Below are 25,285 nucleotides of genomic sequence, written 5' to 3'. Positions count from 1 at the left end.
TTTTCTCTGTGTGGTTTTTAATCTGCTGTATATCACAGTTTGTTAGCTTCAAAAAGCTTGATGATTATCCAGAATCCCATAGAACAATAGCAGCAACATGTATGAAATGCAAAACCCGCAGTGAGGCTTATCTGTCAAACGCAGGTAAGACAGGGTTTCTAGAATCATGCTTTTCTGCAACTAATGTAAAATTCATTATACATGAGATTTACGATACTCTTGATAGCCTGTTCCGTAGGTCAGTTCAGTATGTTTTTAGGCATCAAAACTTTTGCTGGGAATAGTCCCTTTCTGTAGACAGTACATACCTCAACCTGGATGGGTTGGTAGAGTAAACTCTTCCACGATCCCTGGGCTTATCCACATTTTGCTTTTCTATTTAGAGTAGAAAACCTGAGGTTCATCGTGGAAGCATTGATGACCTTAAGTAGGGTTGAGGAAGGACAGTAGAAGTACAGGGAAAAAAGCTAAAACTCTATCATGTACTGTTGGTAGTTGCAAGAGAACAATAAAATACTGCCCACGGGCACTTCTCCGCAGAAGGGACTGGAGTTAAAATTAAATAATATATAGGGGAATGCCAATACCTACTCTGGGCATTTAATATCTCCATTCTCTCCCACCTATATATTTAATTATCAGTAATTTTTATGCGTTTACAAACGCTCACAACAACATTCTTTTTTTTTTTTTTTTTTAAATACAAGCTGTGAAGTTGTGTAAAAATTCATTTTTGTTTATTTTTTTGTAAATTTCCTTGGCAATGTTTAAGGGTACAAAAAGCCTCTCACTTTCCAGTACCCATAGTCCTTTTACATTGTCGCAGGTACAATATATTCATAATTGTTTTTTAGAATATAAAGCATTCAATACATTAGTATGCAGGATATGTTAATATTCTGACTGTGTTTTCTTTGTTCCCCCAATCGTCTTTCATGCAAAGTGTGTGTGAAGATTGCTCTGTGTTTAAGAGATGAAATATAAGCTTTGTGGCCTACATGGAAACCTAAGAACAGAGTGAAACTAGTGTTCCTGTTTCCCTCCTTACTCTTCAAGAAATTCTAGTTTCTTCTAGAAAGGCCTTGTGAAACATTAGAGACTGCAAGTTTCTTTCTCACGTTTACTGCCCTTGGAAGGTAGATGGGGACTCCCTGCTCTTGGTTAGGGCCAATCACATACTTTGCCCTTCACTCCCTTTGTCCCTTTATCTCCCCTTCTGGTCTTTAATGTAGAGCTATTGCTCTCCTTTCAACTCTACTCAGATCTTATATCTCTTCTACCGTTGTTGTTTCTAGGCGACAACTCTTTCAAAAAGGTGGGAGTTAAGAGCAGAGGAATCAGTGGATGAAATGACCTGAGTTTGTTTATTTTCCTTCACTGCCAAATTCTGTGCTGATTACAGAAGTGGCCCAGTACTGTCAGAAACCCTTGCCTGTGCTGTTTTGGACCACCCTTCTGATGCCAACCACCCAGACTCCTTCTGCTGCAGATAGTTAAATGTTTATGAAGGATCCTGTTCAGCGTTCTTGTGTTCTTTGCAGATGCTGTGGCTTAGCTCAGTCCTTCCGCTAGCCACCCAGTGATACAACAAAAGAGAGCTGGAGTGTGTGGAGGGTAGATCACAGAACTGATGCAACATCTAGAACCGAATGTTGAAATATAATGAGGAATCAGGGGTGGTCGGCTGCCTTTCTTAGTCTGCCCACCTAGAGAGTGTTTCGTGCCCTGGATAATGTAAACTGAAGAAAGATTGTAATTCTGTGTAACATATTATGAAGTTGTATATTAAATTACAAGCCACATTGGGAATCGTTTGAGATCTATGATGTCACAACGATGGAAAACCTACTTGCATTACATTTGCAGAGTGCAGATGTTAGTGCTCTTGAGCAGATTAGGACACAGAAGGCCAGAAAATATTTTGTTCATGTCCATTTATAAAGTACAGCCTACAAGAAGAAAGATGCTAGAAAAACATGCATCAGAACGGGTACCAACCGCAGTCAAGCAGATTTATGCGTAGTAGCACCAGAGTGTAATTTATTTCCTGAAATAGCCACATCCTAAAGGCAGGCGGATACACAATTTTGTAGACAGATATGAATAAGTGCTCCCACTTCTTCAAAGAATGCAGGTTTATGGCAGTAGGTCTCTTATACTTGGAAGATCTCAGTGTCTTTATTAGTGTAAAACTAAGGCTTGTGACAGGCAAATTGAGATCTGTTACCATACCATAAAAAGGACAGTGAGCTAACGCTGACTAAGTTTGCCAATCAGCCACACCACAGCAATTGGGGCCTTTATAGACCTCACATTACATACCCTGATAACAGGGCACTGCCAAATCCGAGAAGGGAAGATTTTGTTACATTAACTTTGGGGCATTACCTTTTTTTATATAAAAAGGCAAATATTTATCACTGGATCATTTGAAGACGCTTGACCAACAAAGGCACTTTCTGGTAGAGTCACAAGAATATGTCTTCAGAGGTCAGGTGGTTTTGCAGCGAGGCGTGAGTTTAGGAGTGCATGTTTGTCCTCTTGCCAATACCTCATAAAAAGTGAGGGCCCATGTGTGTGGTTTCTATTGGTGTAGCAAACACAGAAGCATCAGGGCCCAGATGCCTGAGGGGCCCAGTCAATTCTGATTTTTGCTATCTTTTACAATTCAGTCAGCGGTGTGGAGGCCCATTGAATTCTTGCACTCGAGCCAATGACACACTGGCTAAGCTATAGTGAGAACCAATTACTAGAAATGTATTTTCGAAGTAGTATGTTGAGAAGGTTCTAAGAGTTTAACTTCAGTTATTGTGCAGCGCCAACTTTGGCATCATAGTGAATTTTCTAACTGGTTGCCCTTTTGTATAGACCTATGAAGGCCATTAGTGGAAATGGAGAAACTGTTGTTTTATTAATGTCTGTTGTTTAGTTGGTGTTTGTGGTACTAGTTCTTGTTCTGATTTTTAATTATTCTTATCCTTTCTCCTTTAGAATCTCCAAGCAAGGATCTTGGTCCTACTTTAGGCCTGAAGAAGTCAAGCTCACTGGAGAGCTTGCAGACAGCAGTGGCGGAAGTGAAAAAAAATGAACTGCCTTTCCACCGGCCCAGGCCTCACATGGTGCGTGGGCGTGGCTGCAACGAGAGCTTCAGAACCGCCATTGACAAATCCTATGATGGGCCTGAAGAACAGGATGATGGTAGGCTGAGGACTCCTCGTTTTCAAATCAATGATTCCTACTATTTGCATCCAACATATATGAACTCTTCATTTTACATATCATTTCAGTGTTTGTGTGTGTACATGTTTAGTTTAACTCACCATTGGGTCTGCATAAATTATGCCTCTTATCACTGCTTTCTGATGCTAGGTTCAAAGTTACATTTTCTATTTTTCTTACACAGGAAAATCAGTACATCTTCCCCAGGCAAATGTACATGTGATGACTATTTTTTTTAGCTTTATTTTCCCAGGGGGTGCCTCTTCTCTTCAAGCATGATCTTCACATGTAGATGACGTTTACATCTAGTGACCTGAAAATCACCTTTTACTCTGAAAACAACTCAAAAGAACCTCACTAAGCTTCAGGCAAAAGTTGCATAGAGGTGTTTCAATTGAAGATGTGCTAAACAAGTCTAACTCCCCACTCAAAAACTAAATTAATCATAAAATATACGGATGGGACTTTAAAAATAGTATCGAAGATGAAAGATCAATAACTTTAACTTGCATATTGCTAGTAGGTATGTCTTCTTTAATAGAGTGTAGTAACTGACTGTTTGCTGTGCCGTGTACTGAACATTTTATCTCATTCAATATCAGTTACCATTTTCATTTATTCAATGGTTCGTGTGACCTGCAAAGTGAAATAATCCAAGCGTCAATGTAGTTTACTTTCCCTTTCAGTTCCACAGGATCCCTTCCTGTTTAAGAGTTTTCCATTGTTTTGCAACATCAAAAACCAGGTGGTGTTGAGTCAAGTTATGTTGTGTGCTTTACTGAGACCAGACAGGTGAATTTGAGACATTAAACATCAGAGCTGTCACTCCCCTTGTTGGCCGCATGAAATCTTTGTGTCAGGTTCTGTCAGAGAATGCGTAAGGTTCTCAGATGATGACACAATTAGTGACCATAGCAGTGCACCACTATCTACATAATGATGTAGGACAAGAAAGCAACTCTGCACTTTCCGAGTAATCCAACGTCAACCAAGTGCAACTCTCTTGGTAACAGCCAGTGGAAAGAGTCAGGTAGGGTAGGCAGTGGTGTAACACAAGATAAAGCCTCCTCTTGCAAAATGTGATGAGGGGTTCCCCTGGACTTCCATATCTCACAAATATCTATAAGCTGTAGAATGAATAAGGGCCGTCCTAGGGGTGGGTGCTCCCCTGAGCTGCAGGGACTTCAGGGGCTTGCTTTACACCCCCGAGGACAGGTAGGGGTAGGATCGGGTAGGGGAGCTTTCAGGAGCAGCTAGAGAGAGGGTTGAGTACTGTTCTGTTTAATCCTGTTTAAAGAGGGACACAGGAAACTCCAGTTGTAGGTGGATATGACTGGGAAATGATAACCTCATGGCCACACGACTCGCTGTCCTGCATATGCAATACAGGAAGAGATGATATGGTTTTAATTTAGCTGGAGTGCCGGATAGGCTTATGTACATGTTAGGTCACCAAAGGTGACCATGTATTGCAGACTGATGCAGAAACCTCTGTCCTGTCAACCTGTGTATATTATGATTCGGTACGTGTCAGCTGCTGACGATTCAATTTGCGACTCACACGCATTCACTCTGGAGAAAGTACTTCTGGCTACTGGAATCTTCACGTTGTATATGCATGTGCCACAAAAGAAAATATAGCAGAGCGGTGCGGAATGGGCTGTCTAGTTATGTAATGTACTCATCTACTGGCAGCGCGTGGGGCACATGGGTTAATGGTACTAGAGACACTCCCGCCGCTGCATACGGATACAGGCAAGGAAAACATGTCGAGGCAAACTGATGAAGCCACCGTGCGCCAAGCTAACCTCGCGCAGGGATCAGCAAATATATAGTCTACGTTTGTGTAAGGGAAGCAACAGCTTTCAGAATCAGCACAGGAGAGTGCGGGGACAGTCACTGCCCCTGAGTCACACAGAGCAGCCACGCCTCCCTTCTCATCAGAATGAGGCCCGCTTAGTGAACGATAGTCATGATTCCGTTTTCACATTTTGGTTCCCAGAGAAGGGGAAAGAAAATTGCCATGCAAGTTCGTGACCCGGGGAGACAGAGGTGTTATCACTACAGCTACTCCCCAGTACTAGCAGGGACCTTAGGCTCTTTCGAGACTGAATACTGCAGCAAAGATATATGCAAGTTAGGTGAATGCAGCACGATCATAGATTTGGCACACAGTATTCATGCAGGATAGCACCAGAGGCGCCACAGCAGGATGATTCTGTGAGCATCACTTGTTTCTCTAGGTGCAGGTCCCTGATAGGCTGGGTGGTTGGGCCCTGAGTATGGGATGTTTGCAGATGCCACTAGGGTCGATGGGCTGTAGTTCCTTCACTTGTCATGGGGCAACAGTGAGGAGATGTATGTTGCCCGTGTTAGTGTCACACCTTTCCTAAAACACGTCTGGGGGAACTGCAGGACTGAGTGGAATGGGTCATGGCGTGAGGCATAGGGCTGTGCAGCCCCGCATGCCGTCTGAGGTCCGGACATGAGATATGATTTAAAATTCAGTTAGATGAGATTAATCAGAATTTCCCATTGACATGTATGCACACGTGACACATAGTGTCTCATTTGTTCTGTAGTTCTTACTTACTCTTTGTGAAATTAGGCAAACATGCATCATTCTATTTGGCAAAAAAGCTTGTCTTTCAGTGACCACACATTCTACAAAGAAAATCGGTTCTTGGGATGCTTTCTCTCTGTAAGCTTGCCAGGAGGACAGTGCAAACTTTCTTATTTTTCTCAATGGCAGGGAATGCTTTCCTTTTACGTTTAACATCAGCGTCCTCACTTTTCAGTATTAGGTTGCATGATTTTCATCTATGCTGTGCTCTTGCATTCCATTCGCACAATCTATGCTTTATTTGCTACATAGATAATGAAAGCAAGTGAAGGCTAGAAAGGGTTGTGTCAGTGCTTTATAAACATTCAAATAAGTTAATAAACTCCCAGAGCCAAAGAGATGTCAGAAAGTCATTGTTTCAAATCAGGGAATGAGGTGGTCTTAAACCAATAAACTTGATCTGACTGCATTAAGTATAAGTGCTTCTCCAGATGCTAGGACTTCTTCATCTTGCATTCATTTAATCAACTCTCTCATAGACGCACACTGTTTTTCATTCGACCACTTGGTGTACATGTCCTGCAATAAGGCCTTTCTAACTGTTGTAGGTCAAGTGGTGCTTAATTTGTAAAAAAAATAAAAAAAAGAACAATGTGACAGGACTCTCGTCAGGAGACCACGTAAGCTTGCACTACACATTGCCCCTGCTATGCTGCCAATGATTATAACAACACAACTACTAACCATCACACTCCTAAAATGTGACAATTCAGACTATTCCAGCCACCCAAAGCTATAAGAATGGCTTGGGCAGCAGTTAATAGTAATTTTTAATGTATTCTGAATTAATAACTAACTGTTGCTACGCTCATTTCTAAACTTCGTGGCAGACTGTGACAAGCGCCAGTGTTGACAATTACGTGCCGGTGCCGAGCACCGGACACTACTGGCTCAAATTAAGCACTGAGATCGAGTTTCTAGGATGCTGGTGTTGTTGTGATATACTTCCCTTACACAGTTATTGAATTTGGAGAGGCTTACTGTTCTCATGTTCTTGTAAACTGGTTCTAGAGCCTAGTAAGAGAGTTCTTTGCTCAGCTGTAATGTATATCCATACAGTCCTCTTCAAATTAAACTTTCATAATCTTTCACATCATTCACATATTTGAGTGTTAGCTGTCATAGAACCTTGTCTATAATACAGAGTCACCCACACTGGCAGACAAGCTTGGGTGGTTGATGGGCAGATGTTTATGTTTATTGTGTCGGCTACTGGCTGAGAGAGAGAGAGCATATGAGCGAGAAATGGACAGGGAGAATCTGAGAGCTTTCACCTCTCCTTCTCCCGCTGACCTGTGGCTGCCACAGTGGTCCTTGAGTGCTGCTTCTGTTACAGATGTGGTCCTGGGCTGAATCATCACATGATCCCTGGCATGGGAGCTGTCCATACTGCCATTATGATTATCTGTGGAGCATTTCCCTACAGAGGCTGCTCTCTGCCTCCTTCTACCTCGAACTTCTCTTAGGGGCCCTCCAATGGGCCTCTTACTGTGAGACTAGAACAGCAGATTAGTAAATTGTACCCTCTGGGTTCTCTATCTGCTTCTTTACATCCACAAACCGTAAACCAAAAAAACAAGAATGCAACTATAAATTACTAAAATAGAAAAAAGTCACCCGCAAAAAAGTTTGAAAGCTGTTTTTTTCCGCAAAATATTTGGGGCTCAGGCAGCTGATACGTCGTTTAAAAGGACATCGTTATGAAACATCTGGCACTTCAACCTAGTATGTAGTCAACACTCTCCTCACACATGGAAAGAGAGACATCAAGGTAAAATAAATAGCCAGTTGCATCAAAAGCACTCAGGCCCTCATTACGCGTAACGGGGCACCCTGCACCTGATCCAGGGATTAGGAGTTAGTATCCCCCAGAATGGGGAGTAACACATAGACTCATGCGTGCCGGGACCAATTCATTGTTTTTCCAATTTTGGGAGATAGAAGAGGCCCCTGTCTGCATCCATTGAACGCCTGCCTTGGGGGTTATTTTGCTGGTGCTTTTTGCTGATGGTGGGGGCTCGGGGAGAGCTGGGGGCCTCATTTGCAGCTTCTGTGTGTAAACAGGCGGGGGCCAAGAGCAGCAGCTGCCTGTAGCCCCCCCACAGCACCACACACAAGACTGGGACAAGTGTCTCCAGGACCAGAGAGACTGGGATCCCGGCATTTTAGAGATGAGACACGCCGGGCAATTGGAATGACTGTTGTAGTGAAAGCTTAAGGTTTTTTGCTTGACATCTGGATGTAAAAATTACGAGATGGAGTAAAAAGCACAGGACTCTCAGTTGAGTAGTTATTTATATGTTGCAGTGGGTTTTTCATCACTGGAAAATATTTTGTCATCTAAAGATCTTGTCTGCTGAGACCATTTTCGATGGGACTTGTGAATATTTGAATACACAATAAACTGGATATTTAGAGTTAGACCAAAGTAAAACAATACCTCGGTTTGCGAAATAGAAATATCTGTAGGTAACAGGTGCATCGGGTGGGGTATTTCTTGATCAGTGTCATGCATCTAATCTTAATTCTTTGTCCCGGTTATGGAGGACTCCTTCCTGAAGGCAGCCCCTTCTTCCCTGTCCTTTTGTGCGAGCTGAAGAATTTCTTCTGGATTGTAGCTTTCCGCTGACTGGAGCGATAGATGCGCTAAATATTTATGAAGCTCGCTTCGTGGCTTTGAGGACAGGCCTCACTAGGCTTTGAATAAGCCCACGGTAAAGCGGCCACTGGGTTTCTAAGTACCGTGAGGCACGCACATGTGTTTTTAAGGGCCGTTGAGAAGCCATGCTGTGCTCCTGTGAAAGGGCAGAGTCTCCACCCCTTCTTGTAGAACTAGGTGTTCAGACAAAGGGGACAGTCTCACCCTTGAAACTGCAATAAAGTGAAAGTAATTATTTAATTGTTACTGACAGATTAGTTGTATGTGCGGATGAAAGCATGGCCTGTTGAAACAAAAGCTATTCAGTAATGCCACTTCCTTCCATTACTCATTTAGTGGTGGTGGTAAGGGGTGGAGGGGAGGGCTGAAGGGCAAGATATGAGAGGATGGAAAGTTGCCGGGCCCTTGATTCTACCAAGCCCTCAAGACATAGGGGCTCATCACGAGTTTTGTTGTCTGACGGCCCGAGTTTAGTCTGATTGCCATGGGCAGTGGATGGGCCCCCTTGGCCTCCAGCACTGGCTTTCCACCAGCCTTTCCATGGCAAGGATCCGTGATTCTGGAGGCGGTCCCTTGGCGGTCCAGCCACCAGGGTTGTAATCTGGCAGTCGGACCACCAGGAATGCGTCGGTCCAACCGCCATCCTGAGTTTGGTGGTCTTAAGACCGCCAAACTCATAATGAGCCCCATGGACATCTTGTGAGAAGCTTGTAACTGGTACTCACTAAAGTGTGTCTGGTTAAAAAGTAAAAGCACAGTAGCAGCCATAGTCACAAAAGACCTGGAAGCTTGCAGGCACATTGATGTAATAACAATTTGATAGGAAGGGTGTGAGCTCTGTGGTCATCCTGCAACATGGGGCACTTTGATAGGTTAAACAAACCAACATCTAGAAGAGCGGTTTAAAAAAGAAATACACAATGAATATATTTTTATATTTTATTTTGTTTTTATTATAATGCTACCATTGTCAGAAAGGAGCACAATATAAAATGTTCTATAAATACATATGGACAGACATAATATGAAGAAATGCAGCACTGTCTCTATTGTCCCACGTTCTTTTTCTTGGTTTTCGTTTTTTTTAGTTCAACATTTCATAATCTCACGTGTGCGGTGAATCAAAACATCCTGCCTAATGTGACCTGATTGAGTGGCGAGAGTTGACAGATCAGAGGAGGGCATAGAGGGAAGACAAGTCAAGAAGGAAGAGCTGTAATGGCCCAGTAATAATGGATAATGTGTGCAATTACCACTTTGTGATGTCAGTAGTGTGCAATTACAATTTTTGCTCATGTGTGGCACAGACCTGGAGATGGTCCTTCCTAATTACGTATTTTTCATTAATTTGACTCTTGCATTAGGAAGCACTGTGTTCAGAATCTTCAGCTGACCCCTTGTAATAGGTTATACATTACTTAATGATTATACCCGACCACTCTGAATGCTTACATGCCTGTGAGAATCCGAGTGGTCTTGTATTCAATTAAATATTGCACTTGCCAGATTTTAGCAGCTCTTTCCACTGGTATGGCTGAATTGTAGCTGGACTGCCCTTTACTAAACATGAATTGTTGCTTACTCCAAGCATAGTGTTCAATCTGCTGTGCTGGTAATGCTCACAGGAATTTCATATGAATGATAGGTCACTGTTTAACAAAAGTCCTTTCAGCTATATGTAGTTTGTTAAGCTCCACAAATCATGCTCAGCCATTTGGTCTTCTGCAGTAGCACAGGAAGCATACTTATATGCCTCCAGGAGAAGTGTCATGCTACGTACACCAGTTGGCCCTTCCTCCAATACCATAAAAACCTTTGTATGCCAATGCTTGTGCTTTCATTTATTAAGTACAATGCAGGAGAAAAAGCAAAAATAACTCTTAATTTCTGCTTTTCAGCCACACCTCAGAAAAAACAACTTTGGTGCAGTGTCTTTAGCGTCAAGTTGGGAGGGGTAAGGAGCAACCCAGTGCAGGGGTGGGTGAGTATTGGAAGGGGAGGACCTGCACAAGAGGGGGATAGCTAAAAAACACATGCACTCCCAAGAAGTGCTGTATAAAAAGAATACTTTCTTAATGGGAGCAGTAAAACAGTACAAGTCAGTCAATCAAAAAGACTGTTAAGAGGTTCCAGCAAAGCTATTCTTCTATAGCAATCAATAAATAAATATTGAGCATGAAGAGCCATAAGCACTTGGAAATAGTTTTTACCTCAATTATGTGTTGGGCTAAGGGCACAATGAAAAATGAACAAACTGTACACAGATTAGTCAGAGGACTTAATGGAGTAGTTTGGGATATGTAACCCAAAATGACAAAGAAGCTAGAAGTACTGAAGTGAACAATGAAGCTTTTAAGCTAGGCAGGAGACAACACGGAGGTGGCAAAGTGCTTAGGAGAATGGCTGATTAGAAAATTGACTTTTGTAAAAGGAGAAGTTATGAATGAAGTATCCACGATTGATTTGCGTTAAATTAGATTTGTAATATTTCACCTATAACTCACTAACACATTTTCACGTAAGAAGACCACCCTTCAATATCTTATTTTTCTTGCGGGCTGCAAACCTCTAAGGGAAAATTATTATTAGTACTTCTCTGGTGTCATTCACTCTTCATTAGTGAACTACCCAGGTCTACAGGAACTTCATTGTCCAATCTGTATTGCATCCTATCGCCATTTGCTCCTGCTTCCAAAATATGAAATTATCTTTTCCTGGACTTTAGCACAGCAAAGTATTTCAAAATTCAAGTTTCCTTTTTTACCCATCTGCCCTAATAGCTTCTGTAGTTTAATGTTCCTACTATTTTTGCAAGATTTATTATTTCCCTAGAATGTTTCTAGTTCGCTCAAGGAACCTCGCTTAAAGGAAGCTATTATTTTAATCAAACTCAAACAATACTTTTCCTAGGTTAGGACTATCATTTCTGTACCCCTTCTTTCACAGTTCTCTAGCAGTGTGCTCCATAATGCTATTTGGGGCAAATAAATTAGTCCTAGTTGCCCTGTGATCCCTCATCAGGCCTGAAATACTAAAGAATTTTGCATTTGAGAACACAAATCATTGATAAGTTAAGGACTCCTCAAAGGAGGTGGTAACCAATTCACACAGGGGAGGTTGCGCTCATTGGGCAACTTCCACTTTGGGGATTCTGTGGTAGATGGACACAAGGGGAGCAGTCACCGGTTGCAGAAAGGAATACAAGCTGCTTTAAAAAAATCCCATTTGGTTATGTAAACATATGGATGGTTATCTGCTGTTCCTTAAAGGCCCCCGTTCCTATGATTGTAGCCAATCATATGTAGTTGCAAATAGCAAAGTGGTATAGTTAGTATTCATTACGCAGACTGTTCTGCGACCTATTGGACCTACAGATTTTGTGAAATGGCCTGTTAATACAAAGATTGAAATACAAAATAACTGCAAGTTGCAAAACATGGGTGCACGAATTATGAGACAGATTTGAACCTGGTCTTTTTGTACATATGACCCAACAACCTGCTTCCGGAGTTTAGTACAGCTTGTTTTATTCTTTTTTAAATCTGCTTCCAGGATGCTAGATAATCCTCCCTTCCTCTGGCTTTTATAGCGTATGTGCCTACTGACATCTGATGCATGTGTCGTTGGCTGGTGATCGTTCTTAGTTGTATGATGCATTTTTGAGGTCGTAAATAGCCTGATTTACAAATTCGGGCCGTTTGTGACTTCAAAAATACTTTTTGGTCTCTACAAAGCAAATTGCGATTTGGTAACTTGCTACCAAATCACAATTTAAGTTTTGAGATTTGGTATTTGGAAAGGGCGTCTTGAGGGTGTCCCTTCCTAATACCAAATTGTAATGGTATGTACGAATGGTTTGAGACTGAAATGCAATTGCAAAACACTCACATTTTACTGCCAATTTAACATTGGTGCTAACTTATTTGCAAAAAGGAAGGGGACAGGGACCCTTCCCCTTTGAAAATGGTTGCAAAAATATTTTTAAGAGCAGGCAGTGGCCCCACGGATCATTGCCTACTCTTAAAAAATGAAACTTTAAAGTTTCATTTTTTTTCTTTTTAAGCACTTCCCATTTTTCCTTTATGACAAATGGGCTGAGTTTAAAAAAGATACTTTATTTACAAGCAATCACAGACATTGTGATCTGCTGACCACAGCAGTTCACCATCCCTGTGATTGAAGCGATTTCTAATGGTTCAGAAATTATGACCTACCTCACTAACATTCATGAGGTAGGTCTATTTGTGACCCACTATGAATCGCAAATGAAACTCAAAAGAATTGCATACATTAGAAATAGTGATTTCCTAAATGCGATTCACAGGAAAGTGCAATTAGGAAATCGCTATTTCTCACTTCCATACATCTAGCCCCTAATTCTTTTAGCCACCCATAGATCTGACAGTTTCTCCAAACAAAATCACCAAAAAGGTTCATGCTCATCGTGATTTCACTGAAAGTTCTCATTGCATGGTGTTGCAATCAAAGGTAATTCCCGGTATGCAAGTAACGTAGAGTTTATGATGAAGTTTATTAGAAGAATAAAGTTTTAGTTATGGGTTACAGATATCACCTCAAAGCTACATCAACACCCCACCAGGAGCAGCATCCTGCTGCTCAGCCCGCTCTCCCCAACTGATTTCTCCAGGCATACGTAAACATTCAATGACAGCACAGACACACTGGCTGAGCAGCAGGTATCGGGGAAACTTAGGAGAGAGAATGCATAATACCTAAATCAAGATACAATACATTTCCCTCCTCAGAAAATAATATAAAACATACACCAGTAAGTATAAGGTAGAAATAATAAAATAATTCAGAAAACGAAAGAAAATCCCTTCATATTGGAAATCACAAACACACTACAATTACTAAAATAATAAGGAAATAAGAAATGAATCTTGAATCTCTCACCGTCAGCACTCATCACTAACACAGGGCATTTTGCACACAACAAAATGGGTATTTGGAACCCTAACTCAAACATTTCAACCCTCACACAAACAGCAGGCAAAAGTGGTCTTCCAACCCTAGCTCATGCAAAACCTCAGGATACTGCATACATTTGGAAATGTGTCTATTTCAACCCTCACTGTAACAACGAAATGGGTCTCTTACAACCCTCACACAAACAGTAGGGAAAGGATGTCTTCCAATCCGCGCTCATCCCCAACCTCAGGACGCTACATACATTTCAAAATGGGTCTCTTTCAACCCTTACTGTAATAACAAATAGTGTGTCTTTCAACTCCAGCAGGCAAAGGGTAACTCAGCCCTCACTCATCCTAATCATAGGAGACTAAATTGAACTCAACTATATGTCTTCCACTCACCCTCACTCAAACAGTATGCAATCTCACAATCTCTAATACAAAATAGGTATCTTTTAACCACACTCAAACATACAGTAGGTGAAGGGTAACTCACCCTCACTCATCCTAAACAATAGGATACTACATAAAATTGAAATTGACAAAACCAGAAACTACTCATCCTTGTGACCCTTAAATCACAAGGCACATAGTACACTTTAGTATACAACCTCATAAAATATTCCTAAAGTTCGGTATGGCATTGAAAATCGAGCACAATTTCCATAGCGCAATATAAACAGGCCACAAATCTAGAATAGCAATGACACTTATACTTAGGTAGCAAACTTATCATGGCATTGACAAACACATAGCGATAGTACCTAACACAATATCTCCTTCACTGGTGAGCGACCTCTCACCTGAACATACAAATATTCTCCCTTTTGTATATCCAATTCCAGTTGCACGCATCAGTTTTGTATAGTTCCTCCAGTGTTATCTTTTCTCCTCTCTCCTTGCTTCAGTTTGTACTTCACATTGACAATAGCTGTGGGGTTTGTTTAAGTCTTCATCCTCACGCTTGCAGTTGAATGAAGGCCAGAGACGTGACATAATTCTTTTTCTCCTCCTCACGCTTCCGACACACGTTGCAGTCAGCTTCCTGTTCCCTCAGTCACAGTGGTGTGCATTCTAGCCTTCAATCTGTTACATCAGCAAGTCACATTCAAGTTTCTGTGTGTAGAGTGCCTCCTCCCCAGTGGTGCTGTTAATATTGCATCCAGAACATGGCACCACAACCCACACGCATGCCTCTTCACTCCGTTCTGTTGTTACACCAGCTATGCCAACCCGGTAACACAGACTCGTTACAACCAGGACAACACCCATGTGCCTGCCTTTCTTGGGGTGAGCACACACAGTATTACTCACACGCTGTACTTTACGGCACCATTGAGCCCGGTGAAGACAGTCAATGACATGCACACAAAAGTTGTTCACACGATGCAAATTCAAAAGTATACTTTCCTGAATGTGAAGGATACATGCTGTACAATGGCATGGGAGCGCGCGCTCCCTCACCCTTCACAGGCTCATTAATGTGCCTTTAAGACAAATAATACAGCATCTCCTGCCACAGTGGTTTTAACCAATTGACTCACTGTCCGTACAGTCCTGGCTTGCTGCTGGTATGCTCGCTACTGGTACGTCCTGCAGACATAAACAAATGCAGTGCTTTCCAACTGCACACCTAGTAGGTACTGGCTACAATCCAACTGCATACCTAGAAGATTAAATAACTTGCCTTTAACCCCTTCGCTGCCAGGCCTTTTCCCCCTCAGGTGGCAGGCCTTTTTTTGGCTATTTGGGGAAGTTCGTGCATAGGCCCTCATAACTTTATGTCCACATAAGCCACCCACCCCAAATGTGCGTCCTTTTTTCCCAACATACTAAGGATTCTAAAGGTACTCAGAGTTTGTGGGTTCCCCTGAAGGAGATCAAGAAATTACCCAAAATACAGCGAATTTCTTTTTCTTTTTTTTAAAAAAAAGGACTGCAGAAGAAGCCTTGTGTTTATTTCCCTGAAAATGGCATCAACAAAGGGTTTGCGGTGCTAAAATCACCATCTTCCCAGTTTTCAGGAACAGACAGACTTGAATCAGAAAACCCAATTTTTCCACACAATATTGGCATTTTACTGGGACATACCCCATTTTTACTATTTTTTGTGTTTTTAGCCTCCTTCCAGTAAGTGACAGAAATGGGTGTGAAAGCAATGCTGGATCCCGGAAAGCTAAACATTTCTAAAACGAAGACAAAATTCTGAATTCAACAAGGGGTAATTTGTGTAGGTCCTAGAATGGATTCCTACAGAAAATAACAGCTGAAATGAAAAAATATCGAACAGGGAGGTGTGACTTGTGTGGATCCCCCAGTGTTTTCTTACCCAGAATCCTCAGCCAACCTCAAATGTAGCTAAAAAATAAAATTTTCCCACATTTCTGTGTGGGATCACCACACCGGGACAAATTTCCTACCACCCAACGTTCCCCTCAGTCTCCCGGTAAAAATGATACTTCACTTGTGTAGGTGGGCCAAGTGCCTGTGACAGGGAAGAGCCAAAAACATGTTGAAATTGAGGGGGAACCAAAGCGGGTTCAAAAGGGCAGTTTGGAAAAAAACATTTTTAGGCTGACAAGTGCAGCAGAATTGTTATCAGTATAGATCAGTCAATGTTGGGTGTTAGGAATTTTGTAGATTCCTGCAGATTTCAAAAGGTTCCATCACAAAAATGTTGGATTTCCTGCAAAGTTGGAGGTTTGCAGAGCATTGTGGGTAAGAAAATGGTGCGGGTGCATGTGAAGCACACCACCCTGGAATCAACCAGATGTTTAGTTTTCAGATGTGTCTAGGTCTTGTGGATTTTTCTACATGGCAGAGTCCCAAAGTCAAAAAAGTGTAGTCCTCACCATTCCAAGTGGAACGATTGTGAGTTACGAAGCTCTCATGGCCCAAATGTAAATCCAAAACCCAAAATAATCAAATGTCCTCTTGCTTGCTGTGGAATAAGATGTTTTAGTGTGCTGGGTAGAGCTGAAAGACTGTTACCCCCTTCAGTTGGGGTGAAGCCATAACCAGGCCCATACTGGATGGTAGGCACCACCCCACAATTTTTTTTTTTTTTTTAATTCCCTGGCATCTAATAGACTTTCTGCCCCCCTGGGGTGTGGATCGGGGGTAATTGCTGGTGGGCAGAACCACTTTGGCTCCATTTATTAGGACCATACCCTCACCCTCTTATTTTGAGGGAAAAAAATCTTCTGTGGTCTCTGGTGGGCTTTCTGCCCCCTTTGGGGGCAGATGGCTCTTCCAAAATTAGGCCAGTTTGCCCCCAAGGGGGGCAGATGTGGCCAACAGTAATGTGCCCCCACGGGGAGCGACCCTTGCCCAAGGGGCTTCCCCCCCAAACAAAACACACACATACACACACACACCAATCCCGGATGTCTAATGGTTTCTGCCTCCCTTGGGGGCATATTAGCCTAACAAAAATAGGCCGATGGCCTAAATACAATTTACCCCCAGGGGAGCGACCCTTGCCTAAGGAGTCACTCCCCATACATAACAACATAAAGTAAATTTAAAAAAAATATATCCCTGGTGTCTAGAGGTTTCTGCCCCCTCACCCCCGGGGCAGAACAGGCCTAAAAATATTTTGTTCCCCCTGGGGAGCAGCCCTTGCCCAAGAATCCGCTCCCCTTATGCGTAAGCATAAATAAAAAACATCCTGGTGTCTACTAGTTTCTGCCCCCCCTGTGGGCAGATCGGCTTAATTATATTAGGCCGATCTGCACCCACGGGGGGAAGAAATGGCCTAAAAATAGACTAGTTCTCCCCTGTGTGCCGGGTGCAGAACGAGCTGGTCTCGTTCCAGGCACACGAGAACCGTGTGCCAGGACGAGACTAGCTCGCCCCAGGCACCCAGGGGGTTAAGTTAAACAGATCACACGCTCTCCAACTTCCATTGATTTCAGGCTGTCTGATAGAAATGATACTGGTGGGGCTTTCAAAGCGTTTTTTGCAGGTTTCACTCTTTCTTCTCTTACTTTGGTAGGTTAAGTTATTTTCATCTCATTGTTCTTTGTTTCTTGTAAACTTCATCTTTGTCTTCCATCTCCTACCATGCCTCATTCCCTTCACGTATAGGTCAGTTTCCACTCGTCGCCATTGTTACAATCAAAGATAATCCTCGGTATGCAGGTAACGTAGATTTTATGCTGAAGTTTATTAGAAGAATAAAGTTTTAGTTATGGGTTACAGATATCACCTCAAAGCTACATCAAAACCCCACCAGGAGCAGCATCCTGCTGCTCAGCCCGCTCTCTCTAACTGATTTCTCCAGGCATACGTAAACATTCAATGACAGCACAGACACACTGGCTGAGCAGCAGGTATCAGGGAAACGAGGGAGAGAGAATGCATAATACCTAAATCAAGATACAACACATGGATGTAGCTCACATCTTCTGTTCAGATGACCAGTATCTTTTTCTGTAGAAAACCATCTCCCTTTCTTTCCCCCTGCCATTTATAACAGTGGTTTCAGGGATTCCAAGAGGAAATTTCTATATGTGCAGTACTAAAATAAAATCCATTCATGACAACTTAATTCATGCTCAACCAATCTACTTGCTTTAATTAATGTTGTACAAATATATTCACTAATAACCAAGCCTTTCTGTCAAGGCCGTCAATCGTATTGCATGGTTGGCTTTATTTGGAAACATAGTTTAATAAATGTCTACTTTAACCCTCAAGGTCTCCCTTTTTGTGTTCCTCCCGTGCAGATGCTCTCTCAGATGCGAGTTCTCCATCTGGCTGTGATACTCCCAGCAGTGAGTCAGCCGCCCAAGGGAACCCAGAGCCAGAAGACATAGAGAAAAATAAGAAAGACAAAAAGAAAAAAGACAAAGACAAGAAGAAGGAGAAGGGAAAGGCAAATGTGAAAGAGAAGAAAAAGAAGAAAGAAGAGAATGAAGAGCAGGAGAAGAAAGCCAAGAAAAAGGGTTTTGGAGCCATGCTGAGGTACGCTTATTGCAATAAAAAGGACTTCATTTTTTCTACCGTCACAAAAAAATGTTTTGCATTAAAGCGTTACTCTCGACGGTTTGGATGAAAGAAAGTGTACTGGAAGCTGTAATGACTCTCGATGATACACTGATAGTATTAAAAGGAGGGTAGAGATATTGCTGGTATACCTCCTGTTTACACCTGTGTGAGGTCATTTTGGCATGAATTTGGGAAGCGAGCCCTTTCTTTCCTAAATTTAAAAAAGGTCCTGGATAAAAGGCTGCATTTGGTTGCGTTGTCAAGATTTGTCTGTAGGTTCGGTTGGTTGTAGAAAGCAAATAATAGTGTCAAATGTGAAAATACCTGTTTCCGCTACTGAGTCACAATTCCCCCTCAGTTGGTATCATAAGTTAGTAAAATCTCTACATAATATAGATGTTATGCATTAAACTATAGTAGTCTTTCAAACAACATCACCATGTTAGTTTACGTTCCTCCCTCTATCCCTATTCCACTTAATACTCAGTTCTGACTTTGTCCCAACGTAAGTTTTTTCTTCTGTGGGGCATCCCTGATTCATGATCTAATCATGCGGCATCCGCCCTTCTTGTCATCTATAGGATGTAATGACCCCAAGGGTTTGCTTATCATGGGAGTGGTCTACAGACAACCTGGCCCAGGTAGCGCCTTTCCAGAAGAACTGGTGGGATATATGAAACATCTGGTCCTGACACCAACAGGGCTTTTTATCATTGGGGTGGGGCCTTTTTAGGAAGATCACTTTGGGAGCCCAAAATATGGACAAGAAGAATGCTCTCTTTTATAATTTAACAGTGCATTGAGAAGCATGATGAAGGGTTGAATCTTGCATTGCAACCTAATTTGATAGAAGCGTGCACAGGAGACCACGTATTTTTAATGCTTTATTTATTATTGAATGTTTGAACCAGAAGAATGAAAGGGGCAGGAGTTGGGACAGCTTAAAGCATAGGCTTATCACCACCTTGACAGGCTGCAGCATCTCTCCCAACTCTGTTCCCCAAAAAGACACTTCGCATAGGTAATCTCTACGCCAAAGGCTCATCTCTTTAATCTTGTCTGTTTTGAACATAAACTAATAGCATTCCATCTTGTCTGAGCATCCAAAACGCAGTGCTGAAAGCTGCACAGCACAGCTCCAGGGTCCCTGGCAGACTGTTACGAGTGTGCAAATAGAATTGAAATCCATAGGACAACGTGAGATAGGCCAGTTGGCCGAGACACATTGAATAGTCGCTGGAGCAACAAGGAGCTTTGTGGGACACCATAGGAAAGTTGTTTTCTCTGACAATAGAAGAAATGAAAAACCTTCTAGTGCTAGAAAAGTTAACTGTACTTTTCAGAGAAATGTAGGAACGACCTCAAATTACTTATACGGGGTGAAGACAATAAACTTAGCAAAAGAGGTGGGTCTTCAAGTGCTTAAGTTGCATTCGGAAATTTGCTTCAAGGTGAAAAGGTAGGAGTATGGAGTTTTAATGGGTATATCTTTGAGAATTCAGGATCTTTCCTTCAAACCATTTAAGTTTGAGTAGGTGTAGTAGAAGATATTTTTTCAAAGCCAACCATAGGAATGTCATTCGAAGCTGTGTAACAGTTTAGATAAGCAGTCCACTGCGCCATCAAGCAGCAAGTTGTGGGAAAGGCATGGGGCTTTGAATATATCAATAACTTAAAATGCCATATTGATCTGCCTTTCATCCTCACGCTCTCTTCATGCTGCTCTCTCTCACAGCAGAGGGACAGCAAGAAAATAGGATTTCATCTGAGAAGCGGAGCAAGAAATGGTGCATTGACATACTTTTCTGGTTGTACAAGAGGGCATTGAACAGGCATTTTGTCTTCTTGACTGATGGCATCTCCCCCCAAACATGTTTCGGAAGGCACAATGCGGTCACCTAGGAGTTTCTAATAATCCCTTATTTTCCACTACTAGACTCTTGACACCAGGGGCCATATCATGAACAGCTGTGTTGGCTCAGCACAGAGCCTTGTCTGTTTTTATGCACTTGCACTGTCTAAGAGCATTCATTTAACCTGACCTGGAGCCTGATTATCAGACAGCAGGGGTGCACCTCTTTGGTTTTGAGCTGTGTGGTGTAAAATCGCACACCAACTCGGAGAAATGTCTTGTAAACGAATGTGCATCAGACAGTGCATACATTAAGGCGATTTGCTGTGCTCTAAGCACAACCCAACTGTTCCTGATGCTCAAGGTAGGTTTGCAGCCCGCATTGAAGGACTTTTCTTACTTCTCGTCATAGAAAAGTTCCATTGATGCTTACCGTGGCCTGATGTGCTACATTAAATAAAAAAGACAAGTATCTAATACCAGTGAGTTAATATCCTGCTAAGAACACATTCTGTGTGACATGATTGAAAGGAACCCTTTATGGATATCCTGCAATAAAATATACTTTCTGAACAGAATTATCTGCCTGATGCATTCTGCCAAACTTAGAAGAGCTCCTTCTTGGGTCTGGTGTTGAGCCAGTAAAGGACACCGTTGATTTTGGAAAAAGCACGAGGCATCAATTTTTTTGTAATGGCCATTGGTTGGTCTAGGTCAGCAAAGCTGTTTCTACGGCTACAAAACTATTTTAGGAATCCTTTTTGTTCCGAAAGCACCAGATTGCTGAAATTGCTTGAATTATATAGTGACAGACAAATGATCTGTGATCTATTCTTTTGGCTATTTTTAAGGCATATGCTACTGCTCGAAGAGCCAAGTCTTGAGGAGTTTTCTGAAGGAAAGAAGGTCCTGGGAATACATGTGTCTTGTGTTCAGCACAGATAAAATACTTGTATTGGGTGAACAAAGTACCAAGGAGAGGTTCACATCTTGAAACGAGTCTTCAGAAAATGGAGGTCATTTCCATAAAGATAAATATCTATTATGCCCAAAGACTTTGAGAGGATCCTCTTGTGAATCAAAAACAAATTTAGTAAGTGGAGGGTAGGTTTTGACTAGAATCATTCAGATGTACTAACAATTGCTTGTGCAGTTTGATTTTGGGTACACTGCAGTCTATTCAGTAGTTTCTTAGAAATTACGCAATACAGGGAGTTAAAAAAAATCAAGACAGAAACCAGTAGTGACTGGCCCAATGGTTTTCAAGTGTCTATGAGTAAATAGGTTTAAGACTGTGGAGGATCATAAAGCGAGAAGAGATGACAGAGGAAATTTGCAAGTTAAGTTTCAGGTTAGTATTCATTTTAACACTTAGACTTTTTATGGAAGTTTTAGGTTCCAGTTGTGGGTCTACGTCTGAGGGCGATGGGTTGGAGACAGCCAAGATAACAGATCATTTCCAACCACCAAAATCCCTGTTCTGTCTAAATTAAATTTTAACTTGTTGGCATTCCACCACCATCTAATATCATTAATACAGAAATGAATTGGGTGTCGTCAGCCTACGAATGTAATGTATGCCTGATTTCCTAATGATGGATTTGAGGGGCATTATATGGATTTAAAAAGATAAAATGCTACAGTTCATCTCCAGGGAATACCAATGAACACTGTGGAAGAGGGTGTGGTCAATTTCCCCAGGGTGACTTTCGGGGCTCTGTCCATGAAAAAAAAATCTGAAACCAATCTCTTCCCAGTCCTTTGATTCCACAGTCAAAAAGAGTGGTGATCGAGATATTGTGTTCCACTATGTTAAAGGCTGCTGACAGATCTAATGATAATAATACACTGGCAAAATTACTCTTCAGGGCCTGAAGAACACTTGGGGGATCATCCAACATAGAGCTTGTTTCTAAGTACTTTCATAGCTGTTTAGCTTAAATAGTTCCCAATATCTTGGCAATCACAAGCAATGGAGCGACCTGGCAGATAGCTGTGAGGGTTTCCTGAATCAAGCTTGGACTTTTTAAACAGAGGCTAATTGGTTCCAACTTAAACTCTTCAGAAATGGTGCCAGATTTCAAAGGAGAATCAATTATCTTGTGAATCAAGTCACTAGGTCCCACAATATCTTTATCAAGACTGTTCATTGTAGCACGTCTAGCTGTGATCCTAACTTGCATGACTGGATAGATAAAATCACTTCATATAAGGAAGAGCAGTCAAATTGATTTAGACTGTGGGAATAAGTAGGCCGGATGATTTCCATGATGTATTCTATAGGACGTGTGAGACTCCTGTTTTTGACCAATGAAGTATCAATTGTGGCCCGAATGGATTTTGATGTCTTCAGTGAAGCGGCGCTGCACCCCAAGGTATAGCATAGATTATGTTTGAAGGGGTGATACCCAGGCCGTGTACCTTCCCATGAATAATTGAGGCTAGAAGTGTCTCGAGAAATGGACTACCTGTAACAAGTCCTCCAGTGTATCCAGTGCAGCGTTCTTAAGAGGAGGGAAGCGAACCGTTGTTTCCAGTGCAGTACCGTGTAGAACCACACAGTACTATGAGTGAGGTTTGGAGCTAGCACAAGCTGCTTTAATGGTTATTGTAATCCTATATTGTATGTTTCTGTTCAGGTCACTAATATAGTTTGTCACATCCATAGTGTGAGGAGGTGTGGTTCCCTGGGGCAAAGTTTGTGGTATATGAATCGATCAAAACAAATTAGTTGAAATTCCACGCCTGTGATCCTAGACTACACTGAGGCCGGTAGGATGTTCCTTTAGATCTCATGGCCTGCCACTCCCTGTACTTTAGAAATAAAGTGTAAAACTTACCTCCCGTCTCCTGTGGATATGCGTCCCTTGACTGCAAATATTGGAACCGGATCTCCAAACGCAAATGGCACAAAACAATATTGAGATTTTTGACAGTGGCAATTGATTGAGCAGAATTTCTTCATCTGTTGCTCAGCTGTTGTTTACTTCTCTCTTGAAGGCTGATTGCCTTATTGTTAATCTCCCGTTCACTTGATGTTTTTAAGTAGTTTTGATTTGTACGGAGGGGGTGGCAGCCAATCGACGAGAAAAACAATCAAGCTTCAAGTGTGCATCTGAATTTTGAGAGCTTAAGCGGGAGGTTTGGGGCGGGGGTCACATTGTGTGCTGGTTACTAAAGATGGCTTTTGTGTTTGTGTTCAATTTGTGGTGCTTTTCAAGACAGGAAATGTCATTTCAACCCATTTTAATGTTGATTGAAGATGGAACAGCATCTGAGTGTGAACATGCTGCCTGTCCATATTCAACCAGTGTAGCGCCCCTTTTATTCACAACATATAGAGATTTAGTAAATCTGAAGCTCCTATAAAATGCATACTCTTCAAACACACGGATTATGTTTTTGAAATGTATAACATGAGCATCCATGATGGTAATGGTTAGAACTGGGTAAAGTTGTAGGTGAAGCATGTGGTTTCTGCCTTAGTTACCTTAAACACAACCAGTAACTGTGCTCCTTAGATTGCCTGTTGTCCATTCCCTTTCCAGCTACTATGTTACCTGGATAGGATCGGACTGGGACAGAAATAAGGGCACCAAAATAAAAGTGCATTAGATAGCCAAAACTAAAGTGACCCATATTTGCAAATTATGCAACACCCGCCTCACACGGCCGAGTGCGAGGCGGTGGTTGGATTAACATATAGTAATAAATATTACTTTATGTTAAAAAAAAAAAAAAAAAGACATTCACAGGAAAAAAACAAAGGTTACAGGGACAATGTATTTAGGCTCACATTTTAAGCATACAAAACCATAGAAATTCACTTTTGCCCTAAGGTAACTATAACTCACACCCTCACCATGCACTGCTAATTACCCCACAAATTACGGCACTCGAAATCTTTGATAACCTCATTGATAATGTCAATGTAATATTTGCTGTAAAAAAAAAATATGAAAAAATGTGTTATTGTTATCTTAGGGCACAATTTACAGTTACTTGAGATAACTCTAACAGGTGAATTTCTATGGTTTTGTAAGTTTAAAATGTGAGCCCAACTATAACGTCCTTGTAACGTTTTTATATATATATATACATATATATATATATATACATATATATAATGCACAAGCACACAGGAAGGCTTGCACCAGTAGTACAATTATTTGCTTTTTCTTTCCTTTGTGAATGCTGATTTTGTTGCGTTCCAGGCATGTTTTGCTCTTTTACACCCGGGCTGTTTTTAAGTCCTATGGTTTGGTCCCGGGCTGTTTTTAAGTCATATGGTTTGGTTAACACATTGAGCTGGATAACCAGCCACTGAAGACGAAAGCTTTAGCGTTTAAGGATGGGAGGTCGTGGACCACTATCACCATCGAGTCACCTTACAAGACATATGGTCTCCCGTGTTTTGAGACATTTAATTCAAAGCTTCTTACCTTGTCGTTTTTCATTTTTTATTGTACACTAACCTGAAACTCGAGCTCTCCTCGTTTGCTTTGCCCACAAAGGAAGCTTTGACATTAATGTTAAGCAATGTTCAGACATAGAGAGGCAGTGACGGCGCGAGACGGAGAACTTGCACCTTTTTTGCGCCTGGGGAACAAGGAAATCTATTAGACTATCCATTACCGCACAGGACCCCGGTCCCTTTACAGTTGTTACTTGCCTGCTGCGTAATCAACGTAACGGGGAACGGCCCCGCTGCTGCCTTATGCGCACAGTGGTTGTAAAAGGATTTCTGGGTAGCCCTACGGCTTCATGCTATGGAAGTAAAATCAACTAATGGACTGCAGCCGCGCCAATGAAATTTTAATAGGGTCGGTCCCTAAAGACCGCGTCCAGCCAGCTAGTGTTGGGAGTCTATGTTTTCCAAGGTTCAGGTCAAGATTATGTGTGTTTTTCTCAGATTAAATGAGCAGACAAGTAGGTGAAGCGGGGGCGTGAATACAGATGCAGATACAAGCTCAGCCTCTCTTGGTTCGCGTTGGTCTTCCAGCGCA

At 41.9% G+C, this 25,285-nt stretch overlaps 1 protein-coding gene across 2 annotated transcripts in view; it reads left to right on the top strand.

Annotated features, from left to right (window-relative positions):
* PARD3B (par-3 family cell polarity regulator beta) overlaps nt 1–25,285 on the top strand; it is a 2,030,765-nt gene that overhangs the window by 1,323,168 nt on the left and 682,312 nt on the right. For both annotated transcript variants that reach the window (XM_069225990.1, XM_069225989.1), the window contains 2 exons: nt 2,992–3,198; nt 18,166–18,403. In XM_069225990.1, the coding sequence (XP_069082091.1) occupies nt 2,992–3,198; nt 18,166–18,403 (445 nt within the window). The remainder of the gene's footprint in view (nt 1–2,991; nt 3,199–18,165; nt 18,404–25,285) is intronic.

Source organism: Pleurodeles waltl, chromosome 3_1, assembly GCF_031143425.1.
Source record: "Pleurodeles waltl isolate 20211129_DDA chromosome 3_1, aPleWal1.hap1.20221129, whole genome shotgun sequence".
NCBI lineage: Eukaryota > Metazoa > Chordata > Amphibia > Caudata > Salamandridae > Pleurodeles > Pleurodeles waltl.
This window is presented reverse-complemented; position numbering and strand designations above follow the sequence as displayed.